This window comes from Nycticebus coucang, chromosome 2 (genome assembly GCF_027406575.1).
Source record: "Nycticebus coucang isolate mNycCou1 chromosome 2, mNycCou1.pri, whole genome shotgun sequence".
In the NCBI taxonomy this organism is placed as follows: domain Eukaryota; kingdom Metazoa; phylum Chordata; class Mammalia; order Primates; family Lorisidae; genus Nycticebus; species Nycticebus coucang.
Genome location: NC_069781.1, coordinates 58,963,289 through 58,979,096, shown reverse-complemented (window position 1 = coordinate 58,979,096; position 15,808 = coordinate 58,963,289). Strand labels below are relative to the sequence as shown.

Here is a 15,808-nt window from a genome sequence, read left to right as displayed (position 1 = left end):
CAGACAGACCTGATGCCGTTTACTAGGTGGTTGGTTTGGTTATGCACACTGACTAGGCTGCTGTCTTCCTAAGATCCAGCCCCAGGGAGATGCTTGTAAGAATACATCTCTGAAGCAGCAATGTGTTAATAACTGGTGAATTTAATATGCTTATTTTTTGGAGAAGGCCCAGCCTTTCAGAGAGTATCTGTTGGAAGGTTGGACTAATGAGTTAAACCATATACTTGGAATGAATGAGACATAACACAGTACTGGAAATGGTGTCTGTGCACAATGGGGGGCTCCCTGCTTTGGTGGTGGGAAGGTAGTCCATTAACGTGCAGTGTGCGCCTCAGACTTTCTGTAGGAATATCCATGGCCTTGAGGTAAGAAAGGCACAGGCTGTGATAGAAATTGGACACTGTGTAGGGGAACCGTCTCGTCATTTCATTTAGAGAGGACAAACACTTCCATCATAACTGCACCCTGACTTTAACTCAACTTTGGTAAAAATTCAGGTTTCAAAAACAAGTAAATTGGAAGGTATTTACATCAAACAGGCTTATCTGTTCTGTAATTACATCAATTTGAATCTCTCTTCAAAGACATTTGAATTTGCTGTGTGAGGCTCTCTCATTCACTATTAGTGGGAGTATAAATTGGTGCAATCACTTCAGAGGGTAATTTGGCAATACCTTTCAAAATCTGAAATGTGTACACCCTTTGACCTGGTATTTCTATTTTCGGGAATTTATTTTATATGTGTATATCTTCCGCTCAGTTGATTTTACTATAAGGGCAAAGAGGATGTTCATGGAGCATTGTAACAACTAAATAAATAAAAAATGAAAATATCTTAAATGTTATCTACAGAGGACTGATTGAACCCACCATGGAATACCTCTGCAGTGGGATACTATGCTGTTGTAAAAAAGAACAAGGAAGAGTGCAGTGGCTCGCGCCTGTAATCCTAGTTCTCTCGGAGGCTGAGGTGGGTGGATTGCTTGAGCTCACAGGTTCGAGACCAGCCTGAGCCCGAGTGAGACCCCATTTCTTAAAATAGCCGGGTGTTGTGGTGGGTGCCTGAAGTTCCAGCTACTTGGGAGGCTGAGACAAGAGAATTGCTTGAGCCCAAGAGTTGGAGGTTGCTGTGAGCCATGGGTAAAAGTTTGAATTTGTATCTAAAAGGGAATATATGTATATATAATTTTTTCATTTGTTTAAAGGGTCTAGTCCACAGGAACTATCTAATACAGTGGTTCTCAACCTTCCTTTAATACAATTCCTTATGTTGTGGTGACCCCCAGCTGCTATAGCAATGAAAATAATTTTATGGTTGGGGTCACCACAACATGAGGAACTGTATTAAAGGGTCATGGCATTAGGAAGGTTGAGAACCACTGTAATATATTATTTGCTATATTTAGCCACATTAATAAAGAATTTGAGTATGGGCTGGATTAAATAATATACACACTTTTTATTTTAGATGGTATGGTCCAGGAACCTACTTATGACAGCTTAGCCAAAAGGCAAGATCAAGTTTTCAGAGGGTTTAAGTAGACTGCAAACCCATGTTGCCATTACATTTAGTAAAAGGCATATGACAGAATCTTAGGCATGAAACTGGAAGTAGCATAAAAGAATCCATTATCTGAACGCATTTCTAATGGGGTTTTCCCTGTCTTCTCCAGAGAAGGGAACGCACTCCCTCCTAAGGCAAGCCATTCCGTCTCTGTACATGTCTGTAGAAAAGTCTTCCTATGCTGGGCTAAACTCTCTCTCTGAACGGAGGGAGGCCAATTGCTTCCCCAACTGTGACACCACTCCTAGCTAACTTAAGCAGGTCCCCAAACACCCCTCTCCTGGTGAGACAGCCCTATGCTTGTCCCTCCAAATGTGCCACACTCCAACCCCACCCCCCACTTCCTCACTACTTCTAGATCATATTGCCTCACTCCTGCGAAGTGCAAGCCAATTATTTCACCACCTCTGCCCCTCTGACTTCCTGGTGCCCCTCCCTTCATTCCTGAAATGTGTAGGAACCAGCCTGCCGCTTTCCTTTCTACCCTCACTCCTGTCCCCTTTTGTGTCGTGTAAGACTTTAGGCAGTGGAACCCGGCAACACCCGGCTCCTCCTGGCCCTTACCTGCCTGCTCCGGGCTCCCTTCCTCCAGCACATTTCACTCACCCACCCTGCAGGCAGTCTGCAGACCGTATCACTGGCAATAACTGTACTACTTCCAAAATCTTGATTTGAAGTGTCTCACTTTTTGTCCATCACTCCTTTTTCTCTTTCTACTACAATTCTGTTGGCTAATGAATGCTTTCACCTTTTCAGGGCCCTCCTTTGGAATGTGGTCTTCACTTGGCTTCTGGGACACCATTCCCTCCTGGCTCTTCCACCTCTCTCCTTTCCTGGGCCTACCCCTTCTCTCTAGGCTTTAAATGTGGAGTCCTTAGGGTTCATTTTCTGGTCTTCTCTTCTCTATCTATTTGCCAGGCATTGTCACCCAGTTCTAGGGCTTTAAGTAACACCTATACTCTATGACTCCTAAATTTACGTCTACTACCCCTCCTGGCACTTCTGCCAAGCTTTAGACTTCCACACCTACTTCCACACCTACGACTGTCTCGACATCTCCACTTAGATGTCTCATAGGCAGCTCAGATTTAACATGAGCTCTCAACCATCCTCACATAGCTGTTCTCAGCCTTCCTCATCAACACACAGTTACGTGAAAGTGAGATTTTCCTGTTGTGGAGAGATTGCAACTTGCCTATCCAATATCTATTTTGTTTTCATTTCCTAATGACATAATACCTAAATTATTGGGGGATACCAATTTAGCCAGCTTAACCAACTAAATTTTTAAAAATTAGCCATGTGATTAAATTTTAAGCTAATTTCACTGAGAGGGTTTTCAAGGAAGCATTCTTGAAAACAAGGCAACACATCTAGGGAAAATCACTCTGACACTCCTCCTTTCTGGAATAGAGATGTGATGGCTGGAGCTGCAGCAGTCACATAGGACCATGGGGTGGTGGTGGTGGTGTCCTTGAGGTTGAAAATCATATACTAGTTTAGTAAAGCAGAAGGCTGGAAGGTTCCTGGGTCTTGAATTATTGTGGAGTTGCCAGATCTTCCATGTACTGTCTACATATGGACTTCTTATACTTGAGAGAAAAATAAACTTCCAACCTATTTAAGACATCATTAATTTGGATTTTCTGCTACAGATAGTTGAACCTATTCTGTCTGATATCAGTATACATAGCACAGTCTCATTTAGTCAACTAAGGATTAAAATGTCCTAGGATGACCACAGATAACACCAAGGACTTATTTCAAAATTATATTTTTAGTGGATACATCTCAGACAATGTAATTTACTGCTGAATGGAATTCCAAAGTTTAATTTATCTTTGAAAAAGAGCTAGATTATTTCATTGGAACTAAGACTGGCTAGACTATGTGACCTTAAGATACTTTTGTTTCTTTGAAATAATGGGTTTTTTCAAAACTCAGCTACATATCTAATTTAGGGCCCCATGATTCATGTAAGACATTATTAGTTTTTCAGCTTGCTAAAGGGATTGTTGGTTGCCATGAAACAGTAGGCTAAATTTAATTAAGGAAAAAGGTCAATGTAATTTTTGCCCTTGATATCACAACCTTTTTTTACCTTTTCTCCTTATACAAATGAACAAAGGTTGACTTTTTTAAATAATGGTGAATTTTTTAGAAATGGCTTCAGTTAAGTGGCAATGAATTGAGGACAACATGATGCTCTCCCCCAATGTCACTTCTTTGCAAGATATTAGGATGTCTACCTACCTACCTACCTACTGCCTACATGTCTCTTTGAAATGTTTGTCTCCAAAGAGCAAAAATTACTGGTTATATATAATACCATTGGTGGAAAGGCCTCTTATCCTTTGAATTTAATCTGTTCCACTACACAAATTTGTTGCCTTTTGAACTAACTTTTTCTTTTTGAGACAGAGTCTCACTATGTCACCCTTGGTAAAGTGCCGTAATGTCACAGCTCACAGCAACCTCCAACTCCTGGGCTTAAGCGGTTCTCTTGTCTCAGCCTCCCAAGTAGCTGGGACTACAGGCACCTGCCACAATGCCTGGCTAATTTTTTGTTGCAGTTGTCATTGTTTAGCTGGCCCAGGCTGGGTTCGAACCCACCAGCCTGGGTGTATGTGGCCAGCGCCATAACCACTGTGCTACAGGCGCTAAGCCTGAACTAACTTTTGATATTTTCATTTAGAGTACTTTTAGGAAAGAAGCCAAGTTCACTTTATTGATAATTTTCCAGAGTGAGAATGGTATGAAATTTGAGTATCTGCAGGAGAGAAATAAACTATTCATAGAGAAATATATTATGGGCTATTACCTTTATGCAAAAGTTGGAGATTGCTCTCCTACAAATGTGCAGTAGCACTATATAAGGAGATAAGGGGGGCCTTACATGGGGGGGGTTGCTGAAGTATTACCCCCAGTTATTCATTTGCATCTCCAGAAATGTTTTGTCACAGAAGCAAATATAGTTCATTCCTGGAGTAATGAAGCTTATTAATCTATCAGGTCTAGCAAAATGTCTCATACAGAGCTCAGTTATTAAGTGAATGCATTAGCGCACTTAAGCAGCAGGTGAGGCAGGTTGTTATCTTGGGACACAAGAGCAGGCAGTGGAGATATCACCTACAGGGTGTAATGCTTTGAGCTTCATGGTTTCTCCTGCCCTTGTTTCCTGTGCCTTCTGCTGAGCTCCTTCTGTGCCAGGCTCTGCCCGTCTCACCAGGCATCGCCCTATCTGTGTCTCCTATGGGGTCAGGAATCCCTTCTGAGGACTGTCTTTAATCTCCATGGGTTTTGCCCCCCATCTGGCAGCTGGTACATACTAGATGTTGATGAATGAATGCATGAGGGAATGAATGAATGAGTGGGTAAAACTTCAGTTGGCTGGGGGTGGAAGAGGAGGTTGGGTGTGGTTCAGGGAGTGCTCTAGGGCAGGTTCTAGGGCACCTAAGAGAGGGAGGGAGGGAAGACAAGAACAATTTTTTTCAAAGGTAATGGTTTTGTCCAGTATCTGAGAGTAAGTATATTGTTTTTATTAAAACAAACTTTTTATGAGAAAGTGTTCAAGTAGGGTAAATGTTTTCTTCCATAGCTCCTTGGTGCCCATACTATGATGCCCTTTTTTTTTAGTCAATGGTGTCTGTCAAGCCTTTCTTCCCACTCCCTAAGCTGCAGCCAACATGAAATGACCCTGTTCCTCTACGCACCTTGCACAGCACATGCAGTGGGGTACACAGGGCTTTGGTGTGACACGGACTTGATTTCAGGGCCCACATCATCAACTTAGCGCCTGAGTCCTAGCACAAATGACTTTGCTTTTTTTGTTTTCCTCTCCTAATACTTCTCTGAGTCTCGGTTTTCTCATCTTCAATACAATTGACCTTGTGTGCTCATTATGAGGATTAGATCAAATAGGATTTATAAAGCCCACAGCCTGAATGTAGCAGGTAGGAGGCACCTAGTAAATAAATGGTGGATGCACCCATCCTTTCATCCCTTTCATTTTAGCCTAGTAGGTTGGTTCTATCCGCTCTCCTTCCCTGATTAAGCCCAGATTGACTGATCCTTTAGGCCCAGTTCAAAGATTATCTTCTTCTCCAATCCCCCCAGCCATGATAGAAAGAAATCTCTCCCTCATAGTCTGCCATCACCTTCTGAGGACATATGGTACTTGCCACTTTGCTCCTGGTGCCTCAGCGACTGCTGTATGTTATATCTGTCTGCAGACTGCCCATCTTTTATTCTGATTTCCCCAAAGCATCTAGCAGAATAACTTGCACACAGCAGGTGCTTAAAAGTAATGAATATGTGCAGGATAGTTGTCTATAATTAAAACTCATCACTCAATTTCTCTTTGGATATAGGGTGGAATATATAATGTATCTTTCCATTTGATCCATGTAGGGGAAAAAATAAAACCCAGTCTTCATTGTGAGTAGTTGAGCTCCCACAACATCCAGAGAATTCTCTGAAAACAGTTATAAATAATGACTTGTCACATGGGCAATCACAATAAAGCCCTGCTTGAGGGCTCGTCATGATTCTCAAGTTGTGGGAGTGCTTAAGTGGAGGGGTATTTCCCAAAGGTTAGCTAGTCCACAGTTATTGCCCCAAACAGCTTGGGCTTTATTGCACTTCCTTAAATTGTACAAAATGGAAGTGACGTAAATCACAGTTATTATTTTCCAATGGGAGGGGAGAGGTCCTTTGAAACTTTGAAGAGGTCATGTATGACTGCTGAGGACACTGAGCTGGCTCTGAGTCTTCTAGGTGGAATCCCAGAATTAGGTCCAAGCCAGACCTAGCTTGTCATGGAGGCAGCTGCTGAAAGATGTGATCTGAGGTGTCTGGATGGAAAGCCTCTGTTCCCAAATAGCTTTTTGGGTTTTTTTGAGACAGAGTCTCTGTTGCCCTGTGTAGAGTGCCATGGTATCATAGTTCATAGCAACCTCAAACTCTTGGGCTCTAGTGATCCTCTTGCCTCAGCCTCCCGAGTAGCTAATTTTTCTATTTTTAGTAGAGATGGGGTCCCACTTTTGCTCAGGCTGGTCTTGAACTCCTAAGCTCATTCAATCCACCTGCCTTGGTCTCCCAGAGTGCTAGGGTTACAGGTGTGAGCCACCGTGCCTGGTCCCCAAATAGCCTTTTGATTAATACCTAAGGGGGTACTAGTCCCCCTTTCTCCCTTCCTCTTTTCCCATAAGATAAGACTTAAGAAGACTTTTTAAGTTTTCAGAGGTTTCTATTCCAAGTGAAAGATTATCCTTTACCAGTGTTTCCATAAGGGTTCCATAAGAAGTTCCTTATAAGAGAGCCTGGGAAATATTGTATACTCCATTTTCCTAATAATTTGCTATATGCTGCGGTGCACAGTAGCATATTGAAGGCTCTAGGAAGTCATCTTTTTACCTTAACTCAGAAGTTCTCCCCTTAATTTAACTCTGAAATCTTGCTTTTTTTTTTTTTTTTTCTGATTGTTGGAAAGTTCCTAGTGACATCATATGTAACTAGGATTTCATAGAACACCCTTTTAAAATGCTGCCTTGGCCACTATTAGCTATTATTGTAATGGGGATAATTATCAGCCATGAAAGGGACGCAAAGGGATGTGCATGAGGGGATGAGAAAGTCAAGAGAAGGATAAAGAATGTCAAAGGTGACCCATAGGTCCCCCAAACACAATCTGACCGTCTCGCTAAGGGCCAGTTTTAGTTTTTAGTTTTTTATTTTTATTTTTGGCAGTTATTTTTTTTTTTTTTTGGCAGGGGCTGGGTTTGAACCTGCCACCTTCAGCATATGGGGCCAGCACCCTACTCCTTTGAGCCACAGGCACTGCCCAGGGCCATGGTTCTTAATTCCAGACACTATTTTGACTTTGTTTTCCTGCTTCAAAAGCCCAGATGTTTTCAAGTGATATCGGACTGGAAGTAGAATTTTGTATCTTGTGATCTTGAATTGTCTGGTATAGAGAGAAAAGAAAGGGGATGCTTGGGCAGCACTCACTCAGATAGATGTGCAAAGAGGAAGGAAAAGAGCAAGGGAGAAGGGGGATAACGGAGGTGGCTGGGAGAGACAGGCGGACCGGCAATGGGAAGTTGAGGGCGGAAGGCAAGGGAAAGAGAGAAAGCGAAGGGTCACGACAGGTCAGGTGGAAGCTAAGAAACCTGCCCCCCAAGCCATGAATAAAATCACAGCGGGGACGTGAGCTTTCCTTGAAGGTACAGGTTGCCTTTTCTGTCCTCTTGGTAGGAAGACACTTTTGCCTCCATGTAGCATTCTATCCTTGGCCGCTCACTGCCCAGGGGTCTGCATTTCCCCAAGTTGTTGGGAGGGCCCAGGCTGAGATCCTACTAGTGGCTTGCTGCCTTGGGAAACATCCCAGTGGTTAACTCAAAGCACAGGGCTGACAGTCGAGAGGGGTCCAGGTGTTGGGCAGAAGCCACGTGGGGCGGGTCGAGAAGGGGTTTCTTCCTGCCAGGGCTGTTAGGTGTTCCGCCGCAGCCTGCATGCAAAGCAGCGAGGAGGTCTTTGGCAAGGTAAGGCAACTTAGAAATCCTGGAAGCTGAAAGCCAGATATGCAACACATTTGGGAGTTTCTCGCTCATGTTGGAGGATACATTAGTTGATTCCCCTACCAGGGTACCTCTTTGGCTTTCTTGTCAGTATCAGAGTAAAAAATCATGTAAAAACCTTACATGTTTTCATAACTTACAAATATTATATGTATTATTTAAAAGATGGAAGTATGTGTGTGGTGAAAAAGGGCAATAGGATAGGTCCCTTTACAAGAATCAAAAAATTTCAAATTGCTGTTTCATGGTCAACCTAAACAGAAAAAGAGATTCTGCTGGGCACACAGCTGTGTTCTGGGGTAGTGCTTGGAATTCATTAATAAATACATTTTAAATACATCTCTACTCAGGGAAAGTGGTTAAAATGACATGCCAAACTTCATGGAGTAGAAACTCTAAGGTAGATGATTCTATGGCTAGAATAGTGGCCCTGGCCTCTCAGAGTAAGGCTGTCGTCTGCTTTAATAGGGACTTTGGGGCTGAGGGGCATAGGCCTACAGCTCTTTGAATCAGAATCAGGCCTCCATCTGGTTTGGGTATAGGAATTACTTCAGCTCTCTCATGCCTTGCATCAGAAAATCACCAGAACATACGTCCGTCTCTGAAATTAAGGACTTAATTACAAGAGTATTGGATGAATTTTTCTACATAGTGTTGTTAGCATGTGGAGGGATAATGCTAGCATGGTGGGCACTCACTTGTGTTTATGTTGCTGACACCATTTCTCCGAGTATGTTACACAATTAAGATGGTTTGGATTGTTTGAATGGGATAACGTGATTACCCATGGTATTGCACGTCTCCAATCCCAAATAAACACAATGGCAAAAACTAGACAAAAAAATGCAGAAAGAATGAGAATAAATCACACAATGTCACTGAAGTCATGCAAAGAGAAAAAAGAGGTTAAAAACATGGGCAAGCAACAGATACGAGAAATGAAAAAACAAAAGCCAATGCATACAATTCTAAAATTATTCTTACCTTCTTCAGTCATTGTGTCATAATATTTTAGTTTTCCATATGATCCAAGTTCTACAACATCACAGTAAAAGACACAAAGATAAGGAACGAGCTATAATGCAAGAACTTTGTTTTTACACATTTTTAATTAATCAGATTCAGAGTTATACTGTCAAATTCTGCAATCGTTAACTATATGGAGATGTGCAAACATGGCCCATGTGGCAGACAGCTCTCACAGCCCATTTTCAGAAATCACTTAAAATATATTATTCTCCTGGGATAGGATGTGCCCTGCATTACAGAACAGGTCACAGCTATTTTAACTTCTGATAAAACAGAATATTGGCAAAGGTAACTTCACCCCAGGCCTAGCCTAATCCTATAACTTTTACAGTGACACTCTTAGAGAAAGGGGCTGAGCAAGGACGGTGGCCTGGCCCACAGAAGCTTGCAGACGCTGCCATTACGGGCCATGGAATAGCTGTTCCAGAAGTTCATTTCACAGCTTTTCTACAACAGAACCACTTCCTAGAAAATAAAGAAGGCTGCCTGGGAAAATGCAAAATGAGAAACCAGGTTCTAAACTTTCCTTTTACTTCCCAACTTGTATTTTAGACAGAAAACACTGAATGGCACTGTGCAGCCCCCTAGGAAGAGGGGCTGAAGGTGCAGAGAGCTCTGGGAGGAGGGGGGAGGCAGCTGCCCAGGGAAGACCTGGCTCAGACAGATGACAGAGCGGCCACTGTTCTCAGACCAGGGCTTTGCCCGCTGCTGTGTGAACAGCAGGGGGGGAAGCCCAGCAGCTCCTCTTCGTGTGCAGATCACAGCTGACTCCTCTGTAATGGAAACCGCTGGCGGAATGTGAGCTGGTGGGAGTTTTCTCATTTTGGTTTTAAAATAGAAACTTTTATTCTTGTTCGTCTGAAAATTCCAGATTGTTTGAAGTAACATTGTGAGCAAGTTAAAAATATTTTCTCCTGGTCATAACAACACTCTTCCAATAAACCTCAAGAAATTAATTACACTCAAGAGATACTTCCGTGAGTGTGCAGAAGGCTTCCACGGCCCATTAACCTGGGCGGCCACTGGGAATCACACAGGCATCAACTTACAATTAATGGGTTTTGTGTGCAAGATGAATGATCTGGCTTAAAATGCAATAATAAATATTTTCTTATATTTATATCATACGTTCTCTATTTTTCCGCATGCCTAAATTTTTACCTAAAGCTGTTTCAATACACCAGTGCAAAATTATGTCTTGGGGAGAAAAATCACTTCATCTTTATGTTTCTGCACAAACCTTCCTATTCTGGAATTTTTTTTTTCTTTGATACATCACAAAAGGTGCATGTCCTTTAATAAGAAGTTGAAGGTTGTGTAAATAACAAGAAAACATTTTTCATGATGTTTGAAGATTGCCATCAGTGGAATACATTTTTGTCTGGTATTTTAGTAATAGTCTATTACATATTTCACGTCGCAGAAGTTTTAGAATTCTTAAATGATCTAAATACTTTCATAAGTATCCAACATGTTCATAGTAGCTTCTTACATAATATGTTTGTGTATGTGTGTGTGATCTTGCAGTAAGCTGGTAAATCATGTCGGCTAACTAATTGATTTGTGGCCCCGTGTCCTTCCCCGAGGTAAGCAGTGGAGTGTGCAGCTGGCATTCTGTGTCATTTGCTCAGAGTATGGGTGGCTCTGTGTTTGTAGTGTTGGGCATAGACCAGACCCTGCAGAGTGGAGAGCACCACTGCATTTCTACAGATCCACGTTTATGGATGCAAACCTCTTTGGATGCACACACATGTTTTCATGCATCAATTACACCTGACAAACATCTGCATGTGGCAAGTGACATTATTCTCAACCTCATCTCTCGTGAAACCAGGTATAAATAAATAAATACAATCATATTGTTTAATTATTGCTTTAGTTTTACAAAGTTGTAATCGAAACTGTCAACCTTCTTGCCACTGTGGCAATGTCTAGATATGTTCTTAGCTGCTTTCTTGGATGATGAATGGGACAGAGGGACAAGAACTTGACAGAACATTCCAAAAATGAGGCTAATGATGGTAGGAGAGAAGGGAAAGCTGAAGAACAACAGGTGATGTGGCAATTCCAAGCACAGTAAGAAAGGTATGGAGGGGAACGCTCTCTGCTCAAGCCAAGAGAACCGCGTTTGCAGCTTACTTAAGAAAGGACAGAGAAGAGTGGAGAAGGAAACCGGCCTGTCAGAGCACGTCTAACATTGCCCACAATGGCTGGAGAGACAGGGAGCTCGGCAGCAGCTCCAGGAACCAGGCATCCTCCTCCCCGAGTCAGGGCCATAGAAGGTGCAGGAAGAGGAATGACACCCTACGAGGACAAACAGGACATGAACACAGAAGCCAGTGCCCGGCATGCACCTGGCTGGTATCCACAGTCCGTGATGCCTCATGGAAGGTGGCCTCAGCCACTGTCTGCTGACAGCTTGCCTAGTCTTGCTGAGAGGACCCAGGAGGCACAAAGGAAAACTCACTTGCACAGGAGCAATAACTAAGCATCAAAGCACCTTGAGCATAACTGGGTTAGGATTCAGACTGAGTCAATCCAAGATTAGTTTTTTGGAGATGGGAGGGAGGAAGCAAGAGAGCTCTAGAGCCTACTGGGTAACAGCAAGTAGTACTATTCACTGTATTAGCTGAGTGACAGGCAGCCAGGATGGTTGAGTGATGCATCACCGTGGGTGTCTTCCTGGGGGCCACCTGTGCCTCTTCTCTATAACATTTCTCTCAGAAGGCCACACAGACTGAGGAAAAATTCCTGAACCCAGTGGTTGATACGAGCCTGTAATCCCATCATGATGCTACCTGTCCAGGGAACCACACGTGCTTTCAGGCCACAGGTGTCCAAGCTCCTGGGTCTCCAGGGAGATGGTACCTTTCATTGTTCCTCTGCCCACCTCCTCTTAGTCCTGCCACAAATCTCACTTTGGCTTTAAGGTCTCTCTGAGTTTTCGTTCATACTTCCTGATAGATAAAATCAAAGTAAGCGTCTTATGTTCATTCACAAAGAACCTCTGAACAAGACTAGTATTTTGAGCTCCTAATCTCCTCCTTTCTAGAGAAGTACATGGACAGAGATTTCTCTTTCCAACATTGCCTTTCTTGGCTTTACTTTTGAGGCCTTTGGCATTCTTGACACTTTCCCCATGAGTCCCCAAGGTGGGAGCTTCAGGAAAACAAGTTCACACATTTGAGGCCTCAAAATTCTGACATATCCAACAGAAAGTCAATAGAAGCATCTATGTGGAGCTCATTTTGTTAGAATGAAAAACAGAGGTAGAGAAATCAATGGGAACAAGCATGTGTTACCTGCTGGGAAAAATGATCAACATGTTCATTTTTTGTCTCAATCAAAGAGTTAGCAATTTTTCTGGTATTGGTTCGACTTATTTGTAAAGATCTAAAAATCAAGGCCTTCTCAATACAAACAGTAGTTTCTTGGTAAAGTTGTCTAATACCTGTCAAGCAAGTGTGTACTAATGCTGGATTGCATCAAACCCAGGAAAGGATAATTTTCAGTAGTGCAGCATGAAGAATATGGGGCTCTGAAGTTAGAGGGGTAGCTTTGGATACAAGATCTGCTACTTAATAGCTGTGTGACTTTGAGCAAGTTCCTTCACCTCTCTGAGCCTCAGCTGAAGAAAGGGATGATAATTGTATTCATAAGGTGGGGCCAAGGGTAACAAGATGAGGGCACACACTAAGCAATCAACAATGAGAAGCTGCCATTATTGCAAGCATCACAAAGAAGAATGAAAGACGCCCACGGGACACGAAGCAGCACGTTTAGAGAACTTGGTATTTTCTACAGCTTTGTTAGAACAGATTCAACACTACTTATGGAGCTCTTAAACAGGTATTTGTTGTTCAACAATAAAAGAAATTTTGCAATGTTGGGCCAGTATTTAAAAAAGACCTCTTTCATGTTTACATGGATGGAGCTGGAACATATTCTTCTTAGCAAAGTATCTCAAGAATGGAAGAAAAAGTATCCAACGTACTCAGCCCTACTATGAAACCAATTTATAGCTTTCTCATGAAAGCTATAAGCCAATTATAGCCCAAGAAGAAGGGGAAAGGGGAGTGGGAGGGGAGAGAAGGGGGGAGGAAGGGTGGAGGGAGGGTAATTAGTGGGACCATACCTATGGTGCATCTTACAAGGGTACATGTGAAATTTACTAGGTGCAGAATATAAATGTCTTAACACAATAACTAAGAAAATGCCGTGAAGGCTATGTTAAGCGGTTTGATGAAAATATTTCAAATTGTATATAAAACCAGCACATTGGGCTCGGCTCCTGTGGCTCAAGCGGCTAAGACACCAACCACATACATTGAGCTGGCAGGTTCAAATCCAGCCTGGGCCCCATGAACAATGATGGCTGCAAACCAAAAAATAGCAGGGCATTGTGGCAGGTGCCTGTAATCCCAGATACTTGGGAGGTGGAGGCAGGACAATCACTTGAGCCCAGGAGTTGGAGGTTGCTGTGAGCTGTGATGCCATGGCACGGCACTCTACCCAGGGTGACAGCTTGAGGTGCTGTTTCAAAACAAACCCAAAAAACAAACAAACAAAAAAACCCTCCAAAACAAAAAAACAAAACCAGTACATTGTACCCCATGATTGCATTAATGTACACAGCTATGATTTAATTAAAAGAAAAAAGAAAAAAAAAATCAAACAAAGTAGAGAAGTCAGCAAAATAAATAAAATAAAATAAAATAAAATAAAAAAGACCTCTTCATCAGTCCTACTTTTCTGCTGTCAGATCTTTGGAGAATCAGAACATAAACCACAACCAGGGGAGCAGGATGTACAAAGAGGACACTTCGTTTATCTGACTGCCAGCCTTCTAGCTTGAAACCTACTGGCCACTTTTCCTTCTAATGTTTGCACATGGGCCTGCCTCTCCCAGTAGCTCGTTTATCTGTTGGAAGCAGAGACCCCATTTCTCTTTAGATCTCTCCCAGCAGAACCTAAGGCTGTGCTCTTCTCCTATCATGTACTCTTCTCACATTCTTAAATAAAGTATATCAGGGCACACTCCCAGGGAGGTTCAGGATGCCCCGAACGTGCTGATGTCTGAAGCTCCTTGACTGTTGATACCACATCCCTATTCAGGTTAACAGTGCTTCTGAGTGAGACAAAGCAGACAGCTAACTCAAAGCCTGGCTCTGTCTAGGAGCAGCGTGGCCCTTTCTGAGCCTCAGTCTCTTCTTCCATAAAACGTGGCCCAAACCAATAAATCCCTATTCTCAGGAAGGGTTTTGGAGGATCAGATGAGATCTAGCTCTAAAGCAGTCTGCATTGGGGGTGGTACAAACATCTTTAACAGCTGATATCTCTCTTCATCATCTGACAAGGGTCCACCCTGAACATCTGACTCAGCCCAGCACAAGATAGCTAAATCCCATCCAACTCTGTCTCTGTAGGTGAGCATCAATCTATACATGACACGTGCAAGTCGACAACCCCCGCCCCACACATCTTCTTACCTTAAATATAAGGAAAATTGTCAAAAGAAAAACTTTCAGTTTGGCAAAGGCTGCCTAATTTCCAGAACCATGTTTTTCAATATTAACATTTTAGCCTGAAGATGAAGGTTTAAAAATATTTTTATAAATATCTGTGAATTTATTTTTATTATAGAGTAAAAGTGTTTTGAAGTTTTGTAAATGGGTAGTATGAGGGTGGAGTATTTGTAATTTCCTACCCTGATCCCTACAAACGTAGCACTTTGTAGATCTCTACAATTTTTAAGTTTCTTGCAGGGTAATTGGGTTAGAAAAACATCACTATCTTTTTTTCCTGTCTATATGCATGGAAAATTTACATCAAAAAATAAACATGAATTTCTAGTTAAGAGATGCCTTCCCATACAGCCCAATGTCAAGCTTTTTGTTTGATTTAACCTCAAAAAGGACTGGCAGACTACCAAAATTAATGGGTTTCCTTTAAAAGGCTTTAATTGGTCATTATTCTTTTATATAAAATGTTTATGCCAATGCAAGTAATTTTTTTTAACTAAAAAAATAAAAACCCTTAAGAAAAGGAGGTTAAACAAGAAACAACAAATTCTCACTTCTTACACAAGTCAGAATGAAAGGCATATTTTAACTTTCAAATTCTAACTCTCAATTAAAAAAGCTTTCAAAGTACTGACTCACTGCAGAAGTTCTATTATCATTCTGTGGGAGATTGATGTTCACGTGTTAAACTTCCCCAAGGAGCTCTGAAATGTGTGTAGTTTGCCTGGGGATGGTCATGCCAACATGGGGCACACACGTATGTCATGCACGAGGTGTTAACAGAGATCATTTTGCCCTGTGGAGTTCTTTTCACATCTGAATTTTCCAGATCTACATTAATGAGTACTTCTTCTATGAGATTAAAACTTCTCACTTAAGCTTTTGGAAGGCAGGCAGGAACTTTGCAAATAAAAATAAATGGTCGAACTTGTAGGTAATTATTAATGGTTTGAATGTGTCTCCTAAAATTTATGTGTTGGAAACTTAGTTCCCAATGCAACAGTGTTTGGAGGTGTTTGGCTATTCTGTGGGCGCAGCTCCTGACTAGATTAATGCTGCTATAAAAAGGGTTTGCTGGAATGGGTTCTCGCTCTCCTGCTCTTCTGCCATGGGAA

The 15,808-nt window shown here is 42.1% G+C and overlaps 1 protein-coding gene across 4 annotated transcripts in view; it reads right to left on the bottom strand.

The window, feature by feature from the left end:
- The window catches only part of SLC24A2 (solute carrier family 24 member 2), a 282,668-nt gene that overhangs the window by 69,176 nt on the left and 197,684 nt on the right, over positions 1-15,808 (bottom strand). For 3 of the 4 annotated variants that reach the window (XR_008376001.1, XM_053571778.1, XM_053571801.1), the window contains exon 5: positions 9,127-9,177. The exons of the other annotated variant lie outside the window; for it this stretch is intronic. Coding sequence is in view for 2 of the 3 variants with exons in the window: in XM_053571778.1 (XP_053427753.1) it covers positions 9,127-9,177 (51 nt within the window). In the remaining variant the exon portion in view is untranslated. The remainder of the gene's footprint in view (positions 1-9,126; positions 9,178-15,808) is intronic. 4 annotated transcript variants of the gene reach the window in all.